The following is a 27,766-nucleotide window of genomic DNA, read 5'->3' on the forward strand; positions in this document are numbered from 1 at the left end:
ACCTCTCTCATATCCATAGTCCATGTTTTCACAGACACTATTAGACTACCACAACAAACTAAGACTATCCAATGGTTATTCAACCCTCTTTGGTAAGAAGGGAGCTAATTAAGTGACTAGAGGTTTAGACATTAGTTGTTTATTAGCTCCAAACTCCTTCAGATAGCCTGGAGCATTCTCCTAAACAAACATTGCCCTTTTATGGCTCCTTGCCCCAAGTCTAAATGGAGACAGTATCTTTTCACAAATGTGAAGAAAAGACTACTGGAGACAGAATGGAGTAGCATTGGATGTAGAAGGGGAAAGCTCTAGCCTGTCACAAAAAGACTAATGTGACTTGTGTATCTGTTGGCAGCTGAGGTCCTCAGTGATCATCAAGAGTGTAGACTGTGTGATGTTGACACATTTTTGGTCAACCTGATGCTTTGTTTAACTGTTTTCATTAGAAATACATCAATCAAGAGAATGTTTTAAAGTAAGTTAGTTTTCTAAACAAAAGAATAAAGGCAACCCCAAACATCTCCTCACCAATCTTAACAGTTACACAGTATGGGAGGCACTTTAGAGGACAGAAGCCATCTGTTAAATAAACAAAAATATTAACCTAGACAGTTTTCTAGTTTGTGGATACTAGTGATGGTCCTAGCCAGTAAAAAAAGTACCCTTGCTCTAATAGGCAAAGAAACCAAAGCTTTTTAAAACCCTGCCTTTTTAGTTTGTTTCCATTTGAAATACATAAAAAGTAGCATGGTAAAGTGAGCCTTGGGCCTAACATCAAACATTAATCCTTGCCATTGCTTTCAAAAGGGAAATTGGGAGGCAAAAATCAAAGCCTTAGCAACTGTGACAAAATGGACCACTTCCAGGTTCTGAATCAGAAGCAACTGCCCCCACTGAGGCCACTGAGCCTGAAGGACTTGGAGCCTGATACTCATATTTTCTACCCCTACTTTTCTACTGTGGGCCCACAGTCATCTGATATAGGTGAAGGATTTTCCCTTGCTTGGATTAAGCACATGGTGTCCTGAAAGAGGTCACTGGCCTTCTCAAGGGTGTTCGAGTGGCTCAGTTCATCAGTGGTTTGCCACAGACAAAATTTGAGGTTAATTAATCACTAGTCATCGAAAGTAGAGCCAACATATTGTTCAAACATTGAGAGAAGTGTGGATCACAGCCTTCATAAACATTCCTTTCTATTCTAGTTCCAGCGGTTTGTCATTTATGTCATGCTACATCTGTCAGTCTGTTTGTTGGATATTAATTTTCTGAATCAAAACCTTTTCCACTAGAACTGGGTTTCTGCTCATGGAAAGATACATAAATTAAATTTAGGGAAATCCCCTACTCAGAGTGGGTGGAAAGGCCATTGGGTAGGAGATAATGAGATGCTGACCGACCTGGGTTGGCATCTCAAGACCAGACCTTTTGGCCAGAACCAGCCTGAGCAACAGAGAGATAGATATATATGCACTGCTTTTGCTGTCTTACTCTGCAGACCTCAGTGACCAGCTCCTTGAAGTGGTGGGGCTAGAGGGAGCCATGGAGATGGGACAAATCTACACAGGCCTGAAGAGTGCAGGCAGGAGGCTGGCCCAGTGCTCCTCTGTCACTATCAGGTATGCCTCCTTGTTACCTAGCAGCCTCCAAGTTTCCTCACCTCCCTAAACAGTCTTGCACACAACAACTATGAAGCCATCTTTGGGTATCAGGGCATGAAAAGTGGGGAACATAAGCTTGGTAACATTTGTAAAAAACATCCTTGTAGACCATTTCCCAAACAGGATAAAATGCAACCATCCAGGACCTCAAACAGGAAGTCCGCCACAACCAGTTTGCTATACTCGTAAAATGACCTAGTGAAATTCTCTAAACAAGGATACAAGATTATAAAGCTTAGAAAATTAGAGCTCTAAAACTTTGCTTTTTTTTAATCTTTATAAATTAAAATGTTGGACATATGCCAGGAGGCACACTGTGACAAAAAATAGGGTTCTCTGCTCTGCTCTTTATTAGATAGTTATCCTGAAAATGCTGTTTTCTATGTACCTATGCTAAACCATCAACATCAGTAAACCTATTGTAAGAGACCAAGAAGGTGACAACTTTTCAGGATATGTACCACACAGCCAGCCACTTCAGGTCTAGAAGGCATGGGGTCTCACATGCCTTCCCATTTAATCCATGCAATGGGTCAAATTTTATGTTGAATTTTTGCCCCACCTGATTATTTCAGAAGTCTTTGTTTCCTTTTTCCATTCACTTGTTACAGATCAGGTCTATCAGTTTGCCTTGGGAATCTCCTAGAGGGGCCACAGCATTCAGTTTCCCAAAGTATTTGTTCAAAAACAGTCATCAACAGCACATTTGAGAAAACTGCTGTTGGCCATTCCTTCATCCCTCAGGAAGGTCCCCACAGCTGGTTCCCCAGCGTGTTAGCTGAGAAGCTATTGCACTACCCTTTGTCTTCCTTCCCTGTCTTTGTCTTCTCTGCTTCTCAAAGCTGAGCTCCCCTTTCCTTCTGAGCTGTCATGATGGGGCCCTGTGTTATTCAGACTAACGTCTCCTGGATGAATCTCCCCTGTCCAGGACTCTGGACCTAAGTGGGGCCCATCTGGTAGCACATTGAGGTCATAACTTATGTAGACCACAGAGAACACAGTGTCCTGATCCCCAAGGAATCGAAAAAACCACGTGTAAGGGGGAACTTTTTCTTCATATGCAGTCGATCTATTTCCAGATAGAAACAGGGGTGAGCCAGAAGCCCCATTCTCCTGGGCATTTCCCAGGAGCCCTGGTCATCCCTCAATACCAAAATACATCCCTTGCCTCCGAGTCTTTGTTTTTATTACTAGATTTATTATTTATATTATTAACTGTCCTCAGGGTATGTCAGAGAATCATCACATCAAAACACAGCTTTCCCCTCTGATTTTGTAATTTCAAAACCAGGGCAGATGCCAAGCTGAAGTGAGGGCTTCCTGGCCAGTACGTAATGACTGTTTCCCAGTCTTCGCATCTGAGCCCCAAAGGGCTGTCTTTTCCTCCCGCGGAAAAAAGACGTGGGAAGGTCTCCTCTCACCTTCCAAGAATCCATACGCCAGAGAAGCCTTGTCCCAAGCAAAAGAGCAACATTTCCCTTCCCCTCCCCTCTGACCCTTGGGGACACTATTCCTAAATGTCCCCTCTCCCAGCTAAGCCAGGTCCACAGTCCACACGACCCCAGAGTGTACTGTTGCAAGAATCTAGTGCCAGGCAAGACTCGCTCAGACGTGAGCTGTACCCGGGGCAGCGTGACGGCTTTGCCTCATGGGTAGAAGGCAACAGCTCACTCAACAGAGAGACCAGGCCTTTCCACTCAAAAGCAAGCTTTGGGTGCGGACCGCTGGCCCCCTGGCTGACAGCTGGGCTGAGAAGGTTCAATGGCTGGGGCACAGCAGTGTTTCTCAAGGTGGGATCTGAGAACCCAGGCCACAGAAATACCTGTAATGTTTATTAAAGTGTGGGTCCTTACGCTCGACCCCAACCCTGCCCAGACTAGTCCCTGAGGTAGGGAACTCTATTTTTAGCAAGTTCCCCCAGGAGAGTCATGGAGAGCCACTCGTGGGGCAGATGAACCCTTCCCTTTTCTCTTTCCCTGGTGGGAATGAAGCCTGCTCTCCAGCGCCAAGACTCACGGTGTCCTCTGGTTTGGGGGGGGTTGCAGGACTAACAAGCTGCTGCCCATGCAAGTGGATGGGGAGCCCTGGATGCAGCCGCGTTGCACGGTGAGTTTCGCCCATCGTGGAGGTGGAGTGGGTATTGATAGCTTAGGCTTCAGTCATTCCAGCAGGCAGGGAACTTTCCGTGTCAGAAGGATGTGATCGAGTCCACTGGTTAGAATCTGCCCCTTCCCCAAGGCCTTCCTCTGGGGGCCCTGACCTCAGGGAGAAGGGAGGAATTTCCCAGAGTGCCCAGAATGGTGTGCCAATGACCTCAAGGACCTACCTGAAATCCACTGAAAGATCATCCACAGGTTTTATGGCACCTGCCCTGGCACGGTACCTGGGTTATAATGAATGGGAGATGAAGAAAGGACTGAGCACGTGAACAAGAGGAAACGCAGGGAACCTTCCCCTGCCCTGACCTGCACACCTACCTTAGCTCCACTCAGCTCTCCCCATTAGAAACCCAGCCAAGGAGAGCCAGGTGTGGTGCACGCCTGAGCTCCTAGCACTGGGGAGGCTGAGGCAGGAGGATCGTGAGTTTGGGGCCAGCCTGGGCTATATAGTAAGACCTTGTCTCAAAACAAGAAAGAAAAAAGAAACCCAGCTAGGAAGTCTGAGGTGAAGAGAAGCCATTACTCTAGTTTCCAGGGCCTCTATGGGGATATTACATAATAGCCTCAAACCGATGACAAATATGTAAATCTCAAAAGAGACAGAAATTGTGTTTCTGAGCTTCCTTTAGGGGAGTGTTCAGATACCTCAATAACCTGTTCTTTTGAGCACTTCAAAAAATCAATTTGTCTTCTGCTAGAGAGAAAGTTTTCAAGGCCTAGCATGGTGGTACATAGCTATAATCCAAACTACTCAGGAGGTGGTGATCAGGAGCATCTTCGTTCAAGGCAACCCACAGAAAAAGTTAGCAAAAATCCCATTTCAACAAACAAGCCAGACATGGTGGTACACACTTGTAATCCCAGCTATGAGAGAGGTGTGGGTAGGAAGATGGGGGCAGGACTCGAGTGGTACTCCACCTGCCTAGCAAGCCAAGCCGGCAAGGTCCTGAGTTCAAACCACCACCAAAAAAAAAAAAAGTGAGAGAGAAAGGATTTTTAAATGACTGGGCTGAGAAGGGGCATTTTCTCTGAAGATCAAAATAGAAATTTCTCTGAAAATTCTCACCTCCATTCTACGAAGGCTAAGGAAAAAGGTGGAGAAATATTGTAACGAAAACTAATAATAATGTCCCCCTTGGTGGAATTAGGAAGGATGAAGGAAATTTCTAGTACCTATCTTTTGGCGGGGGGTGGTTTGAAGTCAGAGCTTTGCACTTCCTAGGCAGGTGCTCTGCCACTTGAACCACGCCTCCAGCCCATTTTGCTTTTAGTTATTTTTTGAAAAGGGTCTTGGTCTATACCGGGGCCAGCATGGATGGCGATCCTCCTATTTCTGTTTCCTGTGTAGCTGGGATGGCAGGTGTGTACCACCATACCCAGCTTTTATTGATTGAGATGGGGTCTTGCTAACTTTTTACCCAGACTGGCCTCAAACCATGATCCTCCTGATCTCTGCCTCTTGATTAGCTAGGACTGTGAGCATGAACCACTGCTGAGTGGAGAAAAATCTATCCAAACTTCTCTTGTCTTACATTAAAAAAAAAAAAAAGAAAGAAAAGGGCAGGGAGAAATCAACCCCACCCCCACTCTGGTTCAGTGATATCTGAAGAAGCGTTGCCATTTATTTAAACCCAAGCACACTGCTTTTTGAAATAGTCAAGTAATTCTCCCATCCCCACTCCATGCTCCCTTAATGCCATCGTCAGAAAGTACAACTCGGTGTATTAAAAAAAAAAAATTGTGACCCAGTGATTTTACACTTTGAAATCCACAGAACCATGTGTAGAGAGGTATGTTAGTCTGCTCCACCTGCCAAAACAGAATACCACAACTGGTGGTTCAAACAGCAGAAATGTGTTTTCTCACCTCTGTGAAGGCTGGAACCCAAGATCAAGGTCCTGGCAGGGCTGCCTGCTGACGATATCTCCCTTCCTGGGGCCTCACATGGCTTTCAGATGGCTTTTCCTCTTACCAGTTGATCGGGTCCCTCCCTTTGTGACCTCAGTTAACCTCAATCACCTCCTGACAGGCCCTAGATGCAAATATAGTTGCATTGGAATTAGGGTTTCAGCATATGGATTGGGGGGAGCGGAACAGAAGGAAAAGTCAGCTCTTAAACTTGCAAAGGTTAAACAAGTGTAGCACTCGAGGAAACTTTCTCTTGAAGGCTCACACTAGCTAACAAGGGGTTCAAAATTAAAGGCTCAGTGGGCTCAAATGGTAGAGCGTCTGCCTAGCAAGCTTGAGGCCCTGAGTTCAAACCCCAGTACCGTAAAAAAAGAAAAGCAAAGAAAATTAAAGGCTTGAGAATGGGATATCACAGCACAAAAGGCTTCTGGTAAACACTGAAACCAGCTTAAGTTACAATTAAGCTTAAAACCTGTTAGATGTGGTCGTGCAACTGAAGGCAAATAGCAAAATTCACTCTTTGAAAGACAAGATATATAAATTCAACATTAATGATCTAGATCCCCATTAACAAATTCTGAAAGCCTGTGAGGACATCATGGAAAGAATAGCAAAAGTATGCTAAATTCTTACTGTCTCTTCTCACTTTCACAATTAGAAAAGTATAAATTAGAAGAAAAACTTAAGAGCTGTCTAGTGAAAGTAAAAGCAGGGCACACATATTTCACATCTGAGAGAATTCAAGTGTGTAAGTCATATTGATATGGCAAATAACAGAAAGAAAATGATAAGCCAGCATTTTAAAAATGTTGAAGTAAAGATGAAAGAGGTTAAGACTAAATATATTAATACTGAAAAAAATGAGTTCATGTACCCTATTAAAAAAGCAACACCCTCAGGCTTAGAGGCATGGCTCAAGCAGTAGAGGGCTGGCACCAAGCTATCACCTTGATTCTAATGAGCTCAAACATCTTAAGAAAATGAAGGAGGCCAGGTGTCGTGGCTCACAGCTGTAATCCCAGCTACTCAGAAAGTAGAGATCCATCAGATCAAGGTGCAAGGCCAGCCTGGGCAAAAAGTTAGCAAGACTCCCATCTCAATCAATCATCTGCACATGGTGGCACACACCTGTCATCCCAGGTACATGGGAGGCCCTAGGAATATTGCAGACTGAGGCCAGTCCCAGGCAAAAGCATGAGACCCTACCAAAAAAAATGACTAAAGCAAAAAAGGGCTGGGGGCAAGGCTCAAGTTGTAGAGTGCCTGCCTAACAAGAGGGAGGCCCATGGCTGGCCTCAGACCTTGATTCTCCTACCTTTGCCTGGGAATACAGCTGGGTATATAAGCTGAACCATCACACCTGGCTTGTGTATTGAGATGTGGTCTTGCCCAGCAACATTTCTTATTTTTAAAAGATGAAGACATCTAGAAACCTAAGACTAGGAACTCCTTCGCAAAAATGAAAAATGTCTATATTAAATCAAAATATTTTACTTAAGAGTAAAAAATGAAAAAAAAAAACTCTCTGTAAAATCATGGGGAAGACATGTATGCTAACAGTGTTTGGAAGTTCTAGCCAATGCAGTATGGATATTAAGTGGAAAAGAAAAATAACTATTTGGAAAAAGATCAAAACTGTCGTTATTTTTAAGTGATGTAATCATGTATACAGAAAGCTAATAAAATCAATGGAAAACCTCATAGTATACATTTATTTCAGTGAACTCCACTAGAAATATAGACAAAAATTAATAACTTCTCTAAGTATCAGCAATAACCAATCTGAAGGATAAAATAGCAGCAACAAAAGATATAAAATACTAAACTAAGTTGTGGGAAATGGATGAAAACACCTGTAAGACTTAACCAGCAGGGCTGGAGAAGTGGCTCAAGTGGTAAAGCACCTGCCTAGCAAGTGTGAGGCCCTGAGTTCAAACCCCAGTACTGCCCCCCGCCAAAAAAAGGCTTAACCAACTTTAAAAACTGATTTATTTGCACATAGGGAATCCCAAAATTTCAATGTCATTTGTTGACAAACCAATGCAATTCCTGAGACATTTTATAAAAAGAACTGAGGAAGTGACTTCTCACAAGACATTAAAATAAGTAAAAAAAAAAAAAGTCATAGTAGCCAAGCACCAATAACTCATGCCTATAATCTTAGCTACTTGGAAGATTGAAATTGAGAGGCCAGTGGTTTGAGACCAGCCCAGGCAAAAAGTTCTCAAGACCCTGTCCCAACCAGTAGCTGGGCACAGTGGTACATATCTGTCATCATAGCCACAGTGGGAAGGGTAAAATTGAGGATCATATTCCAGGCTGCCCTGGGCAAAAAGCAAGACCCTATCTCCAAAATAATCAAAGCGAAAAGAGCTGGAGGTATGGCTCAAGTGGTAGAGCACCTGCCTCATCAGCATGAATTACTGAGTTCAAAGTGAAATAAATGAATTAATTAATTAATAACAAAAAGCCACGATAATTTTAATAATATTCTATTGTCGCAACATCGGATAGATAAATCAATATTGCAGAATAGAGCCCTAAGTAACCCTAAAATAAAAAAAAATTAATGAAGGAAAAATATGGTGAATTAGAAAGGAATGAACTATTCACATATGACACGCATGAAATTGCCCGTTTGGGAAAATGTCTTTACATACCAACCTTTTGTCTCAAAAATATTCCAAAAACAAACAAACAAACAAAAAAACACACAAAAAGACTCAAAGAATAAAATGTGACTAGCTATGAGGAAAAATAGATGATATAATTATACTGCAGCCAGGGCCTTTCTAAGGCAAAGGTGACATATTTTACTATGAACCAGTTTTTAATTCTACAAGTCAAGAATGAATCTAGACATTTCAAAGACTAAGAACAGGATATCTGTTAGGTCACTATCAAAGAGCAGGTCGATTCTAGCTCTCAGGATTCAGCAGGGCAAAAGTACTAGCGATGCAAGAGTGGACACAGTTCACTGAAGTCATAGGCCATTAAACCTATGAAATAACATTTGATGTCACAACTGTTTTTAAAAACAGGACTGGAGATATGGCTCAAGGAGTTGAGCACCTGCTTTGAGAGCACAAAGCCCTGAGTTCAAATCCCAGTCCCACCAAAAAAAAAATAAATAAAATAAGGAAGGATTTTCAAATTAAAACAGTAAACTGGGTGCAGGTGGCTCACGCCTATAATCCTAGCTACTCAGGAGGCAGAGATCAGGAGGTTTGCGATTCAAAGCCAGCCCGGGCAAATAGTCTGCAAGACTATCTTGAAAAAAAACCATCACAAAGAAGAATTGGTGAAGTGGCCTAAGGTGTAGGCCCTGAGTTCAAGCCCCAGTACTGCAAAAAACAATCAAACAAAAAATTAAAACAGTGAGAAAGTCATGCTGCATTTCACTTACCAACTACCAGTTTGCTTATTTGTTTACTTAAGAAAATATTCATTGCTGTTGAGGGTGTGGTGGGAGCAACCCACTGAGGGAGGCAAACTCATAAATCCATTCTGCAGAGCATCTGGAGCCAAGTGTCAAGAAAAAACACTGCAAATATTAATATGCACTGATGCTGTTCATTTACTGTCACCCTGAAGCGCTCTTCATACACTTCTAGGAATTTAGTCTAAGTATAATCAGATGATCAGAGGTATAGACATTGACATATGAGAATATCAGTTTCCATGTCATGCATCATAGCAAAAACTTGGAAATTACCTAAAAGCCCAGTGTTTAGGGAAAGTGCTTAAATAAATCATACGGGACTCACCAAATGCAATCATTTTCAGCCACTGAAAATCATATTTAATAAATATTTAAGGGCTGGATGTGTAGCTCAGTAGTAGAGCGCTTACCTAACTTATGTCAGGTCCATTCCCCTAGAACTGCTTAAGATAAATAAATATAAATAAAAATTAAATTAAAAAAACTAAATATTAAAGACTTTAAAAATGCTTGCAAAAAAAATTAAATAAAAGCAACAGATTAAGAAGCTTATCTCAATTTTATTAAAATGATATAAGCAAACCAAATATACCAAAAAATTAAGATACCTCTGTGTGATTTTTAAAAAACTTCTATAATATTTTCTAAAGTCTTAAAAATGAGCAAATTTTTATTTATACATACATAGAATATATGTATATAAAATATACATTTATTAAGAAAATAGTCTCATGCTTACAGCACTATAAAATAATCTCTCATGCTTTACTGCCACAGTTAGGTGGCATAATTTGAGCCTTACGTTAAGAATCTTCTCCCAGAGTTAGATGACAGTAGACCTTCTAAGTTGAAAGTGACCCTAGTTATTTGATCCAGTTATTCCCACACAACCTAATGGGGTTTTAGAAATTTATTACTGGGCCACATCCCAGAGTTTCTAATCCTGTAGGTCTGGATGCCCAAGAATTTGCATTTCTGACAAGTTCTAAGGGGGTGCAGGTGCTGCTGGTCCAGGGACTCCACTTTTGAGAATCCACTGATCTAGTTAAACTTCCTAAATTACCGATAAATACCACACTTCTTCTTTACTCCTTGCAAAACTCAATTGTCCTACTACACTTGATGTTATGAAAAAAACTTATGAAGCAAGTCACTCCAAGACCTTGGAGAACCCAGAAATAGCCAAGATCCAAAAGATGGTGCAAAGCCTGCCCTCCTTCCGTAGGCTCACTTCAAGCAGGAATAATTCCTTAACTTTTTAAAATATCACAGAGACTATTTCAGACTATTTTGTGCCTCTCTACTTATCCCAAGCTGAAATTAGGACAAACTTGCACACTTCTTACATTATTTGGGAAGGACCCACAATTTTGGTTTTGGCTATTTTACTAGGTGTACCCTGCATCATTTGCCCTAAGAGACCAACGTTCAGGAAGAGGTCTCTTAGTTTATTGTCGATTTTTGTTTGTTTGTTTGTTGTGGTACTGAGGAGTGAACTCCGAGCCTTGTGTCTGCTAAGCAAGTGCTCTACCTCTTGAGCCACACCTTCCAGTCCTTTTATTTTTAGGGTTTTGGTTTTTTTTTCACATAGAGTCTCCAGCTTTTGCGTGGACCAGCCTCAGACCATTATCTTCCTATCTCCACCTCCCAAGTAGTTGGGATTACAGTCATGCACCACCATACCTGACCCTTATTGCTTCTTTTGAAGTAAAAAAAAATAGTGTTGATTTGCAGAAAATGCCCCCAAAGTCAACCTTCAACACTAATGAAGTTTAAATTTTTGCTCCGTTTAAAGCAGAAATTGTAGGCTGCCATCATTTTGTAAATTTTTAACTGCCATGCAAAAGTTAAATTTTTAACTCTCATGCAGTTCTCTCGATAACAGAACAGAAAACTTAAAATGCAGGGCTGCTGTCCATGCTGTGAGTGTTATGAATGGCTTAAGAAAATCATTGAGACCAGTTAATTTCTTGACATGTCCAATTATTGGAGGAGTTTGGGTTTAACTACAGTAATGTAGGATGTTCTTTTTCTATCAGGGGTTAAAATGGTGCATTTAACCACATCAAACTACTGCCTAAAATGGAACTCTTAACTATTTTACTCACTAGCCTTTCCTAATTTGGGGATAAAGGACTGATATCTCTATGACCCCAAATGAGGATATGATACCATACATCTCTCAGTTATCCATAGCAATAGAATCCACAAATATGAGCAAAACATCATGTTACCCAGGAGTTCCAAACTCTTACCCTCTTAAAGACCTTTGTCAAGACTGCTGAGAAACCAAATGGAAGGGTCTGAGTTTCACTTCCTCCTCTTTGCCTCTCAGCAAGTACATAGCTCATCTAGAGGCAGAGAAAAGAGAAACAAGAGTAATCCATCGTCTAAAAAAGTTGGGGTTCCATCAGCAGGAAGTGTAGTCAGTACACAGCTGCCACCCTCTGCCACAAACATACCCCCTCTCCACTGCCAGTACACATTCTCTTTCCTCTTGTTCATCCCCCAGAAGGCTCTCTCAGCAGGCGCTGTGCTGGCTCAGGAAATACCAAGGTGAAAAACTGCAAGTCCTTCCCCTCCAGGAGTGAGAGAAGGCTTACACCAAGGGAATGTGCCACACATCACTACCATCTGAGAGCGCTAACTTGTATGCCACAGATAAGTGCAGTTGGAGTCCCCAGTCTATGCCTCACTTCACTGAACTCAATGAGACATACAACTCAAAATGGTGTTTGATGGATTCTTGGTTTGCTTCTCCAGCAACTACCACAAAACACAAAGACCAACCCCCTTCAAGATCTCCAGACTGGAGGAAGCCAACATGAGGGTCATTTTCAGCTTCCTTCACCAGGTTATAGTAGTCGCCCACAATATCTTTTGGTTCCACCTTTCCTTTCCATTTCCTGGAGCCTTATAATTGTGAGCCTGGCTTACGGTCATACCCTCTTAGTGCGACATTCCCATTCCAGCTCACTCTGACAACAGCTGTTGAATCATTTCCCTCATCCCCACCCCCCCTTTTTTTTTTTCCTATATTACGTTGTTTAAATTTTTACATCAACCTGTAGAGGGAGAAAAAAATTCTCATCTGTACTCTTAAGGTATCTAGGTGGGCCTAAGAATTAAACTTACCCAAGCCATATTGAGAATAGAAAAGCAATGAAAGTTTCATAAAAATTTTACATGCATCGTACTTGATAATCATTGTTGATGGACTGACATTGTAGATTTCTTAGATGGTGCTGTCACAAGGCCGCATGCAAATAGGGATTGCATTTTGAAACCATGTCCTAAAGCTAAGGTTAGGAAGAAAGACAAAAGTGAGAATCAATCTTTCATTTTAAAAGAAAGTAAGGTCTTTCCTGGAGGCTAAGAAAAGAGGCAACACCTAAAGGCCTCACTTGGAAATTGTCCACTTGATGTTGCTTGGTCAGAGGTCAAACTGAGGCCCCCAGGTCAGCTAGTTGACATCTGTCCATTGCCTGGGCATTAGTGGAGACTAGGGATCTGAAGACTGGGCTCTAGCTGTTCTGCCCCTTCCTGTGTGAACTTAGACTAATCTTAGTCTCCCATGGAGTCTTGGGTCCCCACTCCTTATTCTGTCCTACAAAGGGGTTGAATGAGAAGGTCCCCGAGGTCTCCTCCAGCTGTGACATTCTGATGGTCTATGAATAGCAAGGACACAAGACAGGTGCAAGCTGTCACCATGTGGGAAGCTCACACCTGTCTCTCCCCAGTGTTTCCACCCCTCACTTCCAGCAATGCCAAACTCCAGGCCCAGTCAGGGTCAAACTGCCAATTTCGATGCCATTCAAGGACAGTTGTCCTTCTACATGGGGCTCCTTCCAGCCCAAAGCTGGCCTCCTTCCTTCTCTGCAACTCACTCTTCCTTAGGCTACTGGTTTTTTGCATTTCCACTAATTCACTTCTGCCTCTTTACTTTTAGATTAAAATTACTCACAAGAACCAAGCACCCATGATGGTGGGGCCTCCCCAGAAGAGCAGTTTCTTTTCTCTGAGAAGGAAAAGCCGTTCAAAAGACTAACCAGTGTGTCAAATGCCAGCTTAACCAAGAAAGAAAACAAGAAACTGTAACTACACATGCACACATATTTACACACATATCCACATAATACAACACACGCACACACACACATACACACACACTTCTCTAACCAGTGGAAGCAAAGTCACCCTTCTGGAAGAAAACTACACCTTGCCATACAGTCTACCTACTTCAAAAATGGATCCATCCCTAAAGAGCTAGTGCCTATGGAACATTTTGAATGGACTTAGGGCCTACCGTGGTGGACTGGCTCATGCCACAACCTCCACATTCCCACAGGCCTGTTGGAGGACCCTCAAACTAAAGGACAAATTTCCCTTTCTCTTCACCAGCCCTGCAAGGTTTCTCACGGTGCTGGTGAGGATCAGGCTACAGGTTTCCTGTCTATAGTGAAATCAGATGTGGTCAAGGGAAAGAGCTCCATTCCAGAGAACTTGCACAGAAGTCCTTCTGTACGGAGACAAAACAGCATCTGGCTCTCCAAGCAAAAACCTTGGCAGGGCTCTGCAAGTGCGTGATGTGTTCCCAGTTGTCCTTCAAACGATAACTTCTCCCCAGACTTGCTGAGGAGACAGAAAGGCTGTGGAAAGCTGTATTTCCATTCTTGGTTCTCTGTGCTGTCAGTGGGCACTTGTTCATTTCCCGAAGCTTTTCTTGGTGGCTGTGTGTTTGTTTGTTTAGAGCTGGCTCCAAGAGCCCCAAGAGCTCACCTTAGATGTGGTACTTATTTTCTTAGTTCTGTGAACACCTGGGAGGGAAAGTGAAGAAACTGGGATTTATTTTTCAAATTGGTGTCATAATATTGTGTAAAAAGGGAAGGGGGAAAAAAAAAACCTCCAGCTTCTTTTTTTCCTGAGCCAAAGCGTATTTCCTGTTTGAGTTCCAAGTCCTGGTGCAGTCTATTCCTGAAGGCAGAGAAGATGAGAGGAAGGGACTTCACTGGGAAAACAGGAAGACAGTCTATGGGGTGGTTCCCTCTGCTTTTCTGCACCTCCCACTCTCAGAGTATGACCTGAAGGAACTTATGAGGTCTGTGTATATATGTACCATATATATTTATATATAATATATAAATATTTATTTACTGCTGGATTTTTCCTGGTTGGAAATAAATATGCATAATATGGAAACAAAAAATGGAAAAGAAAAAAAAGGTTCTTACTCCCCAGTGCCACCATTTCATTGTCAAGACACATTTCCCTGTACTGATCAAAATGTTTAAGGGAAATGAAATGCACTTATAATGAAGAGAACTATTCTGGATCCTCACAACCACCACAAAAGATGTGCTGAACAGGATTTACTCTCCCATTTGTCAGATAAGGAAAAATGAGTCTCAAAAAAGCTAAGACACTTCTTCATGGTATCTTGGCTGATGTGGTTTGACAGTAGGTGCCACTAAGAAGGTAGACAGAAGAACCCACATATCTGGGAATAGAGTCATTTCTGATCACTGATAAGTGATTCCACTTGGATCCAGATTGCCAGGAAGGAACAAATGTGGAGCACATGTGTGGATGGGATGAGCCCCACAAGAAAACAGGAGTCTTGGGGTGCTTCCCAGAAGTTCTCTTTGGCCTGAATGAGAGAGAAGTTGGTCTGAGGTTGAAAACACTAGAACATATCAGAATGAATTCCCCACATGTAACCTCATCATGGTCACTACAGACACACTGGTTACAGAGTGACCTCAGCAGAGAGTCACAAGGACTGAGGCACCTTCTGCAGGATGCTGCCAGCCAGGCCAGAGGAATCTTGGCAGTGCTCAGTGGGCTTCATTCAACTGGTACTGGCATCTCTCTCCTTTCCCTGGTGCAACTCTTTGCAGAGCTTCATTGGTGAAAGCAACATTTGTTTTGGCCCTTTGACTCACTTGGGCCTCCATTTCTTTCTCAGATTTCTCAAGAGGAAACATGGGCCCACTTGACAATGAGTTGGTTTTAATCTTTTTGCATTGGCCAAGGGCTTTGGACAAAGAAGAGAATATCAAGATTGTGTGAACGATTGAGCCCACCTCTGAAGGAAGTGACCATCTAGGACCTTCTAGAACTGAGATCTGAGACCATCCTGCTCAACTTAACGTGAAGAATGCTGAGAAAGGGGAAACCCAGACCACTTAAAGAATAATCCTTACTGCTGGGGACCCCACAGCTCAAGAGGTACTAGCTTGGAAACCACTTGATTCTGAAACTGAGGCAGGTTTGGGATTTGGGTCACCATTCTAAGACATTTATAGAGGTTTTTATGTATGTTTCATCCCTGATCCTCCAAGATTAAGGCTGTTGAGATATGGCACCATCAACCAATGAAACTGATTCTCAGACACTTAAAAGTCTCATAGAGGGGCTGTGCAGAGATCAACTCCTATCCACTCTCTCCTAGTATGTAGGACATGAATGTTGCTTGCGAGACATACCCCAATGCTCCTTAGAGGCACAGAGTGTAACAAACCTCAGTGGAATTGCACTTCTGTTTTGTAACCTTAGTAAGTCTTGTGTTGTTGTTTAATCTTACCTTGAAAATCATCTTTTAAACACTATGACAATGATTTCTTATTGTGGAGTTCCTCATCATAGTGACCCCCAGAGTAACCTCTGAGGTTAGTAGAGAAGGTTATTATCTGAATCGTAATGAGGAGAATGAGGCTTAATGGGGTTTTATGACTTTCAAAGCCACCTGGTTAGGTAGTCCAGGGAGAGTCCAGCCCCTCATTTCCTGTCTTATTCTGATTCTTACCATGCTACAGACATGTTCTCACCTGCCTTCATGCTTCCACCCCACTAGCAATAAAAACAGTGAAACAGGAAATCTTTAGTGCATTGTGTTGTCCCTGGACTAATGGGCTAGGAATTGTGTTGTTGAGGCTTGGTCTTTGTGGGGATCCCCCAGTGGGTTGACAGTGGAAATAGACTTTGTAGGATGATTATATTCAGGTCAGAGACCAGCTCCTCTCAAGAGAGTTCTTCCCACAGATGGAAAAGATACGTTAAAATTGCCAAATAAATTAGGAAATACTTGGCAGAACCTGGAAGATCCTCCAGACTGACGTTACATAACATGCATATACATTATACATATGCACATTATATAAGGTGACATAGTACTTAATGTGCTGTATATATTATGTAAATTACATATTTGTGAGTAATCATGATAAATATAGAGACCCACTAATCACTTTTTTACACATACTCAGTGACAGATTAGGAAGTTACTTTGCCAGAGAGTCTTAAAACTTACTCTCTCCTGCTGCTTTGGTTCCAACTCCTGCCAAAAATAATTGCATCAACTTTCCCATCTCTATTCCCCTCTCTTCTTGGCCAAAACTCACAGTTACCTCCTGTCCCAGCTAGGCTGTGCCTTCCGTGCAATACTGCCACAATCAGGATCCATAAAAATAGAACCTGGGGATGGGAAGGACCTTGACTCCCAGATTCCCTATGTCACAGTCCTATATCTCAACATTCCCGGGAAGGTGGGTGCCTGATGCTAACATTGAAGGGAGAAGAAGAAGGGAAGAAGGAGGAGTCTACTAGCCCTCCAAGGAAGAAAATAGTTTTGTTCCATCACCAGAATCCAAGATCCAACAGTAATCAATCAGGAAATTATTTCAAATATCTAGTGTAAGATCAAAATTATTTCAACATCTTGCTAAGTCCTCACAGTATATGTGAAACCATAATTTCCTAGAATGTTTTTCACAAAACATTAGTATACATAAAATTCTTCATGAAAAAAATGTTCTGTGGTCAAGTACGAGATCCCTTATAGGGATCTCTAGGGATCTTCTAGGGACTTGAAGAACTCACAGGGAAGAACCATGGAGTCCTTTGTCTGTCAACATCTACACTTTGATCCCACCAATTTTTGTTGTTCTCAGTGGGGACATGCAAGTAATGATCTTCTGCAACAATATCTCTCCCCACAAAAAAATAAGAAGTCTCCATCTTTAAGCCACTTTTTTGGAGAAAGGGTCTGGCTTGCCCAGGCTGGCCTTGAACTCCTGGGCTCTACTGATCCTCCTGCCTCAGCCTCCAAAGTAACAGGGACTCCAGAGCATACCTCATACTCAGCTAAGAAACTCTTTCTTGTTTCTTTTATGTGATTGTCTATTTTTATTGTCCCTCTCCACCTCCTCAAGCAAGAATCAACAATCTGGACTCTTAGTTCCTTGAGTGGGGAAGGAAGGCACTAAAAGGGGGCTTAAAGAGGGGAACAAATTAAAATGGAAATATGACAGCTGACAAGGTTAAGACTTCATCTGTCTAGCTCTAGAGAACAGAACCACATCTAAAGATTACAGTTGTGAAGAGATGAAATTTTAATCAACTTAATAATTGCTCTTAGAGCAGATCTAATAGGGCTATGTTGTGGGGAATAACTATTTTGCTCTGGTTATTTTGGAGATGGCATCTCTCAAACTATTTGTCCAGGTTAGGCTTGAACCACAATCCTCCCAGTGCCTGGCTCCAAGAGAAATTTCTAGATCAATGAGTACTGACCAATTAGACCAGACTCATACATGACAGGACTGACCTGATTCACTGGCACCCTCACAGGCAGCTAGTGATGGTTGTGACCTCTCCTTAGCAGCTCTAAGAGTTAAAGGAACATGTTACAGAATAAAGACCCAAAAGAGATTTTGCATTTTTATTGGAGCCCATATTAGCAGTTTGAAAATTTTCTCTTAATCACAAAATTCTTCACCTAGTAAGATCTGCATCAGCCTTGAAATGAGAAGGAGAAAGAAACTATCCCATACCTCAAATACTGATCAAGTTTTAAATAAAACAGGAGAGCAGAATCATACAGACTTTTAGCAATAGCTAAAAGCTATTGCTTTTAGCTCAATTTGATGTTCTACCATATTGGAGTGCATATTTCAACATTCTGTACAGAGAAAAAAACCGGAAAGGAAGATAAGAAGGAATTCCCATTCATTGCCAGTTACTATGTCAAGGTCTTTTCATGTGCTATCCTTTTTAATCCTCGGAACAGCCTATGACATGGGGATTGTGCTTACTTCACAGATAAAGGAATTAGTACATAGAACAGTGAAGTACCTTGTCCAACAGATAGCCAAGTGGTAGAACCAGGACTTGATACATGTCTATCTTGCATCAAAATTTATGCCTTTCCAGATTTTAGTGCCCTTCACATTCTTATCTAATTGTTTCCAACCCTACAAGCATTCTAGGTAAGGATAAATCATGTCCTACTCAAGAACTGCCAGGGCTTATTTACGTTTAAACTCAACAGCCTCCATGGACAGCTGGATCTCAAAACCTCACCCTTGCTATCCAATTGGCAGCTATTCCTTAATCTTCAATGTCTTCAAGTTCTACTAGAGTGGGACTCATTTCTCAGCACTTACCTAAAAGCATTTTTTTGCTCAGCTTGAAATGCCCTGGTCAACAGTGACCAGCCAGCATGGGGAAGGAGTGCTGGGGTTGTTGAAGGGAGCCTCCAGCAAGAAGGCTCTGCATGTGATCCTCATTAGTTATAGGCGTGGGCTGGGCCATCTGTGTTCCACAGAAGAACAGAATGGCAGACTGCCTTTCAGATGCCAAGAGATGCTATCTGATGGGAAGATCCAGAGTCCTCAGAAAGAAGAGAAACATCTTTCCTCATAGGTATCTGTAGGAAACCAGGGACGCAGAAAACCAAGGGGGTTTGGAAATTATCTATTTGACTTGCTGGGCATTCTATCCTTGTCATCACTTCATTCTTCATATCTGGGGTACAGGATGACAAACAGAGTCCTGCAGTCTCATCTGCTAATTAAACTCCCTTAGGCAGATCCATGATGAATCTATATTATTCTAAAATCTGCATATGCAATAGTAGGTACATTATAGCAAGGCAACAGTTGCCACTAAGGCCCCAAGTCTCCCAGGGGTCAGGAAACACTGCAGACAGAAGACACCATTTAATTAAATGTGAATTATAATTTTAGAGAAATAATCAGAAAATAAAGAGGTCTACCATAAATGGGTCAGGTTAGGAAAATGCAATTTGGAAGCAAAGATAGTAATATCTAGCTCCATATTCACCATGTAGTAGGTAAGAGTAAATATTCACTAAATGAACAAACAAATGAATAGCTAAAGTGGATATCTGTTCTTCTACCCTGGGATGGATGGGGGAGCAGGAGGATAAAAAGCTTTTTAACTAACAGCTCAGGAACTTGAAACCACAGGATGTAGAGGGAGCTCATGGGGGCCTTTACCCAGACATCTGTTGAGTGATGGATACAGCTAAATATGGATCATCAAAGGACTTTCTAGGTCACATGGAGGGCAGCTTCATGATTCAGAAAATACGAAATTCAGCTTGTTCAGAAGGGCAGAAATATTTGCAATCTACTTCTTAGAGATCAGGCCAGAGTTGGCAAAGAAAAAAAGGGCAACATATAAGTAGAGAACTGGATTTTTTTTTTTTTTTTAGAAGATTGACTTGGGCAAGGGAGGTAAAAATGAACACTATAGTCCAAAGTTGGAAGAAAAGAGAAAAGTTCAAAATAAAGAAAAGAACAGAGAAGAAAGAAAGCTTATAGTTCAATTAAGGATAATACAGAAGTGTCCAGATATAAATGAAATTGTTATTAAATAAGTTATTTATTATCTAGTACAAAGCGTTTTTCTTTTATAACCACTTTTGAACTTCACAAGGACTTATTAAGTGAGTTGGTGCAATATGGCCCTCCATTTGACAAATGAGAAGCAGCAAATTTCATAATGGCAGATCCATGATTCAGATCAAGGCCTTCAAAGCCCTTCTCCCTGCCTGCAGTGCCATTAATGAGTCCTCTGAGCTTCAAGCATAGTGACAGGAATTTGCTATCCCCAAACCAATCCCTGTGCATGACTTACTTCCTTCTCAATATGAACACTCAAGCCCCTCTCCTGCCTCTTCCATAGATCTGGCATAGAAAGGAATGCAGGACACACTGAGCAGATCCGGGCAGCAGAAGGTCCACATGTACCTAATCCTCCTCCACCCTCTTATGTCATCACTCCCTGGCACCATCTGGGCTGTGTTCTAATATTCTACTCACAGCAAAGATAGTCAAGAAAGAACACATGGTGAAGAACTCAACTGTATCAGAGCATTCGAATAGTATTGAAGATCATCTAAAATGATCCACAGAAACCGGAGTAAAGAGCAAGAGTAAGAGAAATGAGGTCAGGTAGTCAAACATCAGGATTTAGTAACTAGTATCTAAAGCAAGATTTGGAAGACTCAAAGTGTCCTTTTAAAAATCTGTTGAATGAATCATAATTTAGAATAAAGACTGCCTTCAGAGTGATGCAAAAGAATTAAACTTTTTCTTTTCCAAAAATGAAATTCTTTTTAAAATGGAATCTTAGAATTACAAAGTATGGAGTTACTAAAAATGGTGATTTCTTTTTACCTTTGATAGTACAAAAGAAAAAGAATTTTAAAATCACACGCATAGCAATCCAGAAGATTCCAGAAAGTCTGCATTTTCTGTTGCAGGACTACACAACAGTACCTTCAAAATAATAAACTTTTTTTGTCTTTTTTATTTTTAAAAAAAAACTGCTTAGTAATTGGTAACCAGAAAACAGCATGCTTTTCAAGAAAGGAAAAGTTTTCCTGGTGAATATTTCTTCTTTCCCCCAACATCCCTGAGGTAGAAGGATTGATATCTTTTAACTCAGAGAATCCAAAGTGCCTGGAGGTGTTAATATCACTGACCTGCTATCTGGGGTGTGCTATCATCATACCATACTGCCACCAGGCATTAAGGTAATGACAATAAACCTGAAAGGATTAAGCAACTCTCACACTCCTCTGCTCCTGTCTATAGGACCCATAAATTAACCATACTTCCTGGAATTAGAACATCTGGGAATAACTTTGTTTTCTATGAAAATGTTGAAATACATTTCATAGAAGTATTTCTGAAGGATAGAGCCATGAGTATAAGCAACCATATACCTATCACTTACATTTAACAAAGTTTTGTCATATCTGTTTCATCTTTGGGGGAGGAGCTGAAATTTTTTTAAGTAAGTTATAAGTATCATGACATCTTATGTCAAAATACTTACACATGCATCATCACAAGTGATCCTTTCTCAACTATTACAGATTGCGTGTATCATCCACACTGCCAGAGGAAGATTCAAGACCTTGTACATATGAGCTCCTTTACTTCTCAACTGGCTGGATCCATTTATTGCCCAGATAGAAATTAATCAGGACATCATTCTATCACACATGAGGAGAACATTTTGAGTGGAATGAAGGAAGGTCTTGGTAGTATTCAAAACATTCCTGGTTGATCTGGAAAGAGGAAAGCAAACAGCATTATCAGCAAAATTCTCAAAAGACATTAAATTGGGGAATGTTATAAGCAATAATGATGCCAAGAGAAAAATGCAAAACACTTGGAGGAATTACAAATTTACCTGAAAAATATTATGTTCTTTCTGAAACAAAAATTGTTTAATGCATCAGTTACAGAGAGGCTGGGCACAATATTATTTTGAACAGGTAAAACAATATAGCATCATTTATTCATACAAAAAAGAGTTACAATTATTGCTCCAGCATGTAAAGAATATGAAGCTAGACTGGGGGAGGAGGACAGGCTGCTGAGATGTACAGACAGATCCTCCCCCTCCACTGGGGCACAACTGAACTAGAAGTGTGTCAACCCCCAAGAGAACGTCTGGGAAGCTTGGTTGAAATGCATTGGCTCGCTTACACAGGGTAAGAGGTAATTTTCAATAGGCAAAGTGAAAGGAAAGCAGACATCACCCCACTTGCCCTTGATCCCACTGGGATAAACTGATTGCAGGTGTTCTGGACAGGATGGTGACAAGGGGAGGTAGCTGGTTTGCTTACAAAGGTCTACTGGCTCAGTGATTCTGCCACAAGAAAGAGAAGCAGGTGAAGTGAGTTGCAGCAGGTTCCAGAAAATTCAGCCTGCTTCAGACAATGAATAAAATGAGTTTCCCATTTGAGCAGAGCCCAGGTAGTAGCAACAACTAGAGACCAAGGCCTGATGTTCAGTGAAGGCCTGATTCCCAGCCTATGCACAGTGGACCTAACTGGGCACCATTCTGACCTCCCACAGAGCAGGAGGAAATCTTCCTAGCCAGACTCCAAGTGCACATCTACATACCTGTGACTCATTAAACATCCCTACCTGTGACTCATTAAACATACCCCTCCCCCACACCGTGGAGTTTGTAAGACCAAGTAGAACCTTTTCCTTTCCTGACATTGATACCATGAATCTGCATTGACTGACACAGAGATGAAAACTGCTTTCATCATGCTGAGTGCAGGAACATGTTTTGTTCCCAGAGCACCTCCTCTTTGGAAGAACACGTACCTTCTCAGCTCCCTCCCCCAGCCTAACCCATGGCCCTGAAGCCCAGGATCTGAGCTGATGGGTGTGAAAACACATGAGCTCACTGGAGCTTACATAAGAAGAGCTCTTGGCAGTTCTTCCCAGAGACGATGGCAGACTGGGTCTCTGCATACTTGCATTTGCCTTGTCTAGGCAATGTGATTCTTTTCTCTACCTCCTCAGAACAAAGAGACCTATTTGTGCTACTGGTCATCCATTATTTTTTAGCAAGGAGAAGGAAGCAAAATGTTTCCTCCTACTTCCCAGTGATTACAATTAGCACAATTTCTGAGGGGGAAAAAATAAGAATTCAAGAGACAAAATTCATTTGACTGCACTGAACCCCCTGTCCTCATTCAACTATTGTCCCTGGTGGGACCATCCTGCTTTGGGTCACCACAGAAGAGAAGTGAGAGACATAAAATAGGATCTGAAGGCCAAGACTCCTTGGATTCTCAAGGAACTCCAGCTCTATCACGCAGGAACAAGATGGTATGAACCCCTTAAGGTCTCAAGGGTCCCTTTTAAGACATCTGTAGGCAGGGCTAGGGCAAAGGCAGAAACAAAACAGATAGGAATTCTCATTTTCCCCCAGAGGAAAAAATGGTCTCAAAGACAGATCTTCAGTTGGAAAGTGATCTTGCCTCCCATTGATTTGCGAAAGTCCCATCCATTCCTAGACTCCATTTTCTTGAAGGAGAAAACATTCTGGAAACTGTACCCAAGAAACTCAGAGAAGTGAGGAGAAAGCAAGGAAAGCCCTGAGCAAACCTCCAGATTCAGTGGATATTCCATGTGATTCCCAAGAGAGAAGGGACAATTTCATATCAGGATTTGGTTCTTCTGCCACTGGGGAAAGGAAAGGAGGCAGGAAGACCAAGAGACTCTGTGCAATAATGCTCTCCCTTCTCAGTTACCCTGGTCCTTGCAGCTCTGAGGCTGTCCCAGCAAAAGCACAAAGGTCTCAGCCTGCACCCTTTCTCCTTCCTGAGCTTCACAGCTGTGTGCTAAGGGCACTTGCAACCTGCACAGCAGCCAGTAGAGACATGTGCTCAACATTAGACTTCTCCTCTTGTGGCACCAACTCCAGTTCCTTTCCTGACACCAGTTAGCAGAAGGACTTGACCAAGTCATATTACACTGCATTTTCTCATACGTAGGATTGGGCTGGATAGGGTGAGTCATGCAATTATTCATAGATTCATCCATAAATGTTATTTTTAAACATTTATTTACCAGGTACTGTACCCTAATCTTTTAATGTGTTTCAGCATGATCCTCTTACTTTTTCTACATCTTTTCCGATCATGATATTCTGCTTTTCTCAACCTTTATCCACCCCAAAAGCCTGCTTCTTCCTCTTTTCTTTTCATGATTATTTCTCTTCACTGCCCCCCACAATTCTATTTTTAGAGTTCTGGAAGATCAAAGGGATTTTAGGGAGACATCGGTCCACTTTATTGCTCCAGACAAACCTATGCTTAAAAGGTCCGAGAAAGATCAGAGGACGCACTCCTGAACCCAGTTTCAGGATGTACCCCAGGGTTTCACAACTTCTCTCATAGACAATAAACCCCTCTCTCTGTTCAGCACTACTCTCTTTCCCTATCCTCCTGGATATAGAACTGTTACAAGGCTTAACCCATAATCACATAGTTGAACATCTGAGGCCATAGAATATTAGTTTCAAAAAATAAATTTAAAAAATAAAAAGTATATTAGTTTCAGAAAAAAAAAAAACCCAGAATCAATAGGTTTGGCTTCTGTAAAATTAACAAAATCCCTTAAGTGGAACCCTACTGTAATCACGGTTTTGTTTTTTATTTTTTGTGGTACTGGGGTTTGAACTTAGGGCCTACACCTTCGAGCCACTCCACCAGCCCTTTTTGTGAAGGTTTTTTTCGAAATAGGGTCTCTCAAACTATTCAAACCAAGATCCTCCTAATCTCTGCCTCCTGAGTAGCTAGGATTATAGGCATGAGCCACCTGTGCCCAGCTTGTAGTCACAGTTTTTAATAAACTATCTCAATTAAGATGAAAGGCCCACTGAGAAGGGAACTCTAGAATCATAGATCCCTCAGGAAGGAAAGGCCCTCCCTGAAATACCATCAGTCCAATCTTTCACATCAAGCTGGTGCCAGCACAGCATGATATCTGTGGTTTTTTATTATGTTTGAGTAATAAATGGTGGTCATTCAACCCTTATTCCTCCATCAGTATATACAGAATTCCTCTCTAAAGCCATTTCCCCAGACCCCCAGGTAGTGGGAAGGCCAGATGTGCACCTGGATAGGATCTGATGCTCCAGATGTTGCCCTTTTTGATTTACGTCAACCTGTCAAGGTAACTTATCCACAGAGTTGATAGAGTCAGTGTGGTTTAGCATGTAGGTCACCCCACAAGAAGGCAGATTTCAAAATTTGCAGTATTGTGTTTCTTTCTTTTCCAGATGGCAAGAAGCAGGTGACCCAATGTAAGAGAAGAGACTTCACAACAAGTTGCTGATTCAGCTTACAGTGCAGCTGTCCTCTTCTGTAAAATGGAAAGGAATAACCTTCCATCCTTCTCCATGCCATTGACCTCAATACTTAGTGGGTATCTCAAAGAATGTGTCATTATTAGCAAGTAGCCCCTTTAGCCTGCTAATGGGGTTCTGATGGATGCTTTTATCTCTTTGCAGAGAATAAGTAAGACCCTCTGTCTTGGGAAAGTCTGGCAAATCACCTTGGAGGCTCTTGGAGAAAGGAGCCAATCCATATCCCATGAGAGGATGAGGGTTGAACACTGCCTGGACGAGTAAGAGCAACACAGGGAGTTGGCTACAGTCCTATCTCAGCCTTGTGGTCTTAGATATGTCCTTCAGTCTTCTGGGATATCTCTTTCTACACCTGCCAGACAAGGGGGTTCTAAAGAGCATCCTGTTTCAGTGATCTTGCTTTCACCTGGGGTAAACGGCCATAGGAAAGAAAGCAGTTTCCTTCCCCTCATGAGTCTCCCACCAGGCTCAAGGCTTCCTCTAGCCCTGTTGATCTAGGAGGGCTCCTCCTAGCCCCTACCAATAATCTATTTTCTTTCCCTTCTGAGAATTGATCATACTCTGAAATCAGTTGATTTGGAGGGTCCAACATAAAGAAACACTACAAAGAAACTCTTTGGTAAGCCTTATACCTCTAGACATACTTAGCATACAGGTATACACACACACACACACACACACACACACACACACACACACACACAAATCCGAAGCCTGACGTGTAAGCATTTTTCCCTTCTGTGTATCAAACCTCTTTTACCCTTCTAATCAAGTTGGGAGAGGATTCCATCAATTCATCCCACAATGGAAAGGCACTAATCCCCCTTGGGGAACTCAGCTAAACCTATGTGGGTGGGGGACCCTGGACACAAGTTGAAGTTAAAGATCTTAATACACTTCAACTGGAGTTCAGAAATGCAGACTTTACCATACTGCAGCAGCAACTAATTTGTACAGTGCCAGCATCCAGATCCTTCCCTCCACTGCTTTCCCACCTCCACTGCCTCCCCAACCCAGGGACATGTTGTTTTATAACAGTGGTTGCCTGCTCAAGCCTCCCTGTCCGCCTGGATAGTGCTATGGACTTGTTCTGTAATGCACTGTGTATGTGTATTTCCTGAGTCTATGGTTTACTGCCAATAAAAGTGACAGCAGGCTGCTGACCCCTGTCCTCTGGGTGGTTTCTTCATATGTTCTTACTTGAGAAGTCAGGATTGTCCGATCTGCCATGGGGCACTGGGGATATACATGGTCTTCCAAACTCTTCTGTAACTTTTCACAGTTGCCCACTGCCAGGAAGATATCTCTGAGATGCTGGGTTGGGAAGAGATTCTCTGTTGTCACTTTTTCTTCTTGATATTGAAGGAGAGGGAGGGGAGCCAAAAACCCTAGTAAAAAGCCCAGCTAAACATTTTGTGTACATCTTCATCTTGATGTCTGAAAACTCCCCTGTGAGGTGGTGAGCATCTTATGCATGATGGTGATTAACTTGCTCAATAGGTACTACAATAAGTAACCCAGTTCTGTTTCTCTCCAACCTTCAAATGTAGTTATTTCCTAAAAACTAGTGTTTTTCCAAGTGTGGCCCATGGACCGCATATATCAGAAATATCTGGTCCCATCTAGACCTCCTGCATCATGATCTCTGACAGTGGGACTCTGACATCTTTGTAATCTGGGGCTGTAGATAAACCCTTGTGCCCATGGAAGTTGGAGGCCTTCTGCACCATGCCCTACTTGTTTGCTGGGCAGGACAGACACAAGTTTGGGCTTTAGAACAACTCAGAACACAGAGTCTACAGAAGAGTATCCTAAGGCAGAAGAGACCTGGAAAGAAAGCAGGTCCAGAATGAAAGAGAATAGGAAGCAAGGCTATAGTCTTCCCTTCACAGTTGGCTGGTCCCTCTCCCCAGAATTTAGACCCAGGAACAAATCTACCCACTAGACTCCAGGCTGAAGCTGTTCTGAGCCAAGGGTTCAGGGTCACACCTGGGTGGAGCTAGACAAGGAAGTGTGGGCTGAACACAGCAACCTCAGGGATTGGCCTGCCACCTTGGAAGATGACTATGGATGCTCTGCAGCTGCCTGGAGGTTTCTGCTGCCTTTGTACACCCGCCCACCCACCCACCTGCCTCTGCCGAATGTGGCCTGATTGGGCCAGTCCTCTGGATCTGCAGGGCCATTACAGTCATCTTTGGAGGCTTTTGCCATCACAATTGACCAATCATGCCCCCAAAATCTATAATTCATGCTCTGAACCCTCAGTCTTCTCCATGTGCCTCCAGTCTAAGGACTGTGACCTCAGGGAAACTGACCAATATGTTATTCACTCTGACCCATTCCCTCCTCCTTCCACCTGCATCTGCTTAGTTCTATTTTGTGCCTCAGAGTCTAGGTGGAGGTTTCTGAAATGATGGTTGGGATGTCTGAGGTGGGGCACTGTGAGACAGATACATAATTGCTATGAGGGGGCAGACCAGACACTAGAAATAGCTCAGCTGCCCACTCCACTGCTGAGACGCTCCCAGTTGCAACACTAACTATGCGTGAAAAATATTTCCCCCCAGAAAATGGCTTTTCTGAGGTTAGTCAAGAAAACACTTTCT

The 27,766-nt window shown here is 42.3% G+C and overlaps 1 protein-coding gene across 5 annotated transcripts in view; it reads left to right on the forward strand.

The window, feature by feature from the left end:
* The window catches only part of Dgkg (diacylglycerol kinase gamma), a 199,943-nt gene extending 173,620 nt beyond the window's left edge, over window positions 1-26,323 (forward strand). For 2 of the 5 annotated variants that reach the window (XR_012447999.1, XR_012448002.1), the window contains exons 23-28: window positions 1,496-1,616; window positions 3,704-3,764; window positions 13,117-15,395; window positions 21,355-23,116; window positions 25,074-25,215; window positions 25,305-26,323. Coding sequence is in view for 1 of the 5 variants with exons in the window: in XM_074073594.1 (XP_073929695.1) it covers window positions 1,496-1,616; window positions 3,704-3,764; window positions 13,117-13,215 (281 nt within the window). In the remaining 4 variants the exon portion in view is untranslated. Of the gene's footprint in view, window positions 1-1,495; window positions 1,617-3,703; window positions 3,765-13,116; window positions 16,045-21,354; window positions 23,117-25,073; window positions 25,216-25,304 lie in introns of those variants that run through there. The other 3 variants (XR_012448000.1, XR_012448001.1, XM_074073594.1) reach the window with 3 other exon arrangements.
* The last annotated feature ends 1,443 nt before the right edge of the window (window positions 26,324-27,766 follow it).

This window comes from Castor canadensis, chromosome 5 (assembly GCF_047511655.1).
Source record: "Castor canadensis chromosome 5, mCasCan1.hap1v2, whole genome shotgun sequence".
NCBI lineage: Eukaryota > Metazoa > Chordata > Mammalia > Rodentia > Castoridae > Castor > Castor canadensis.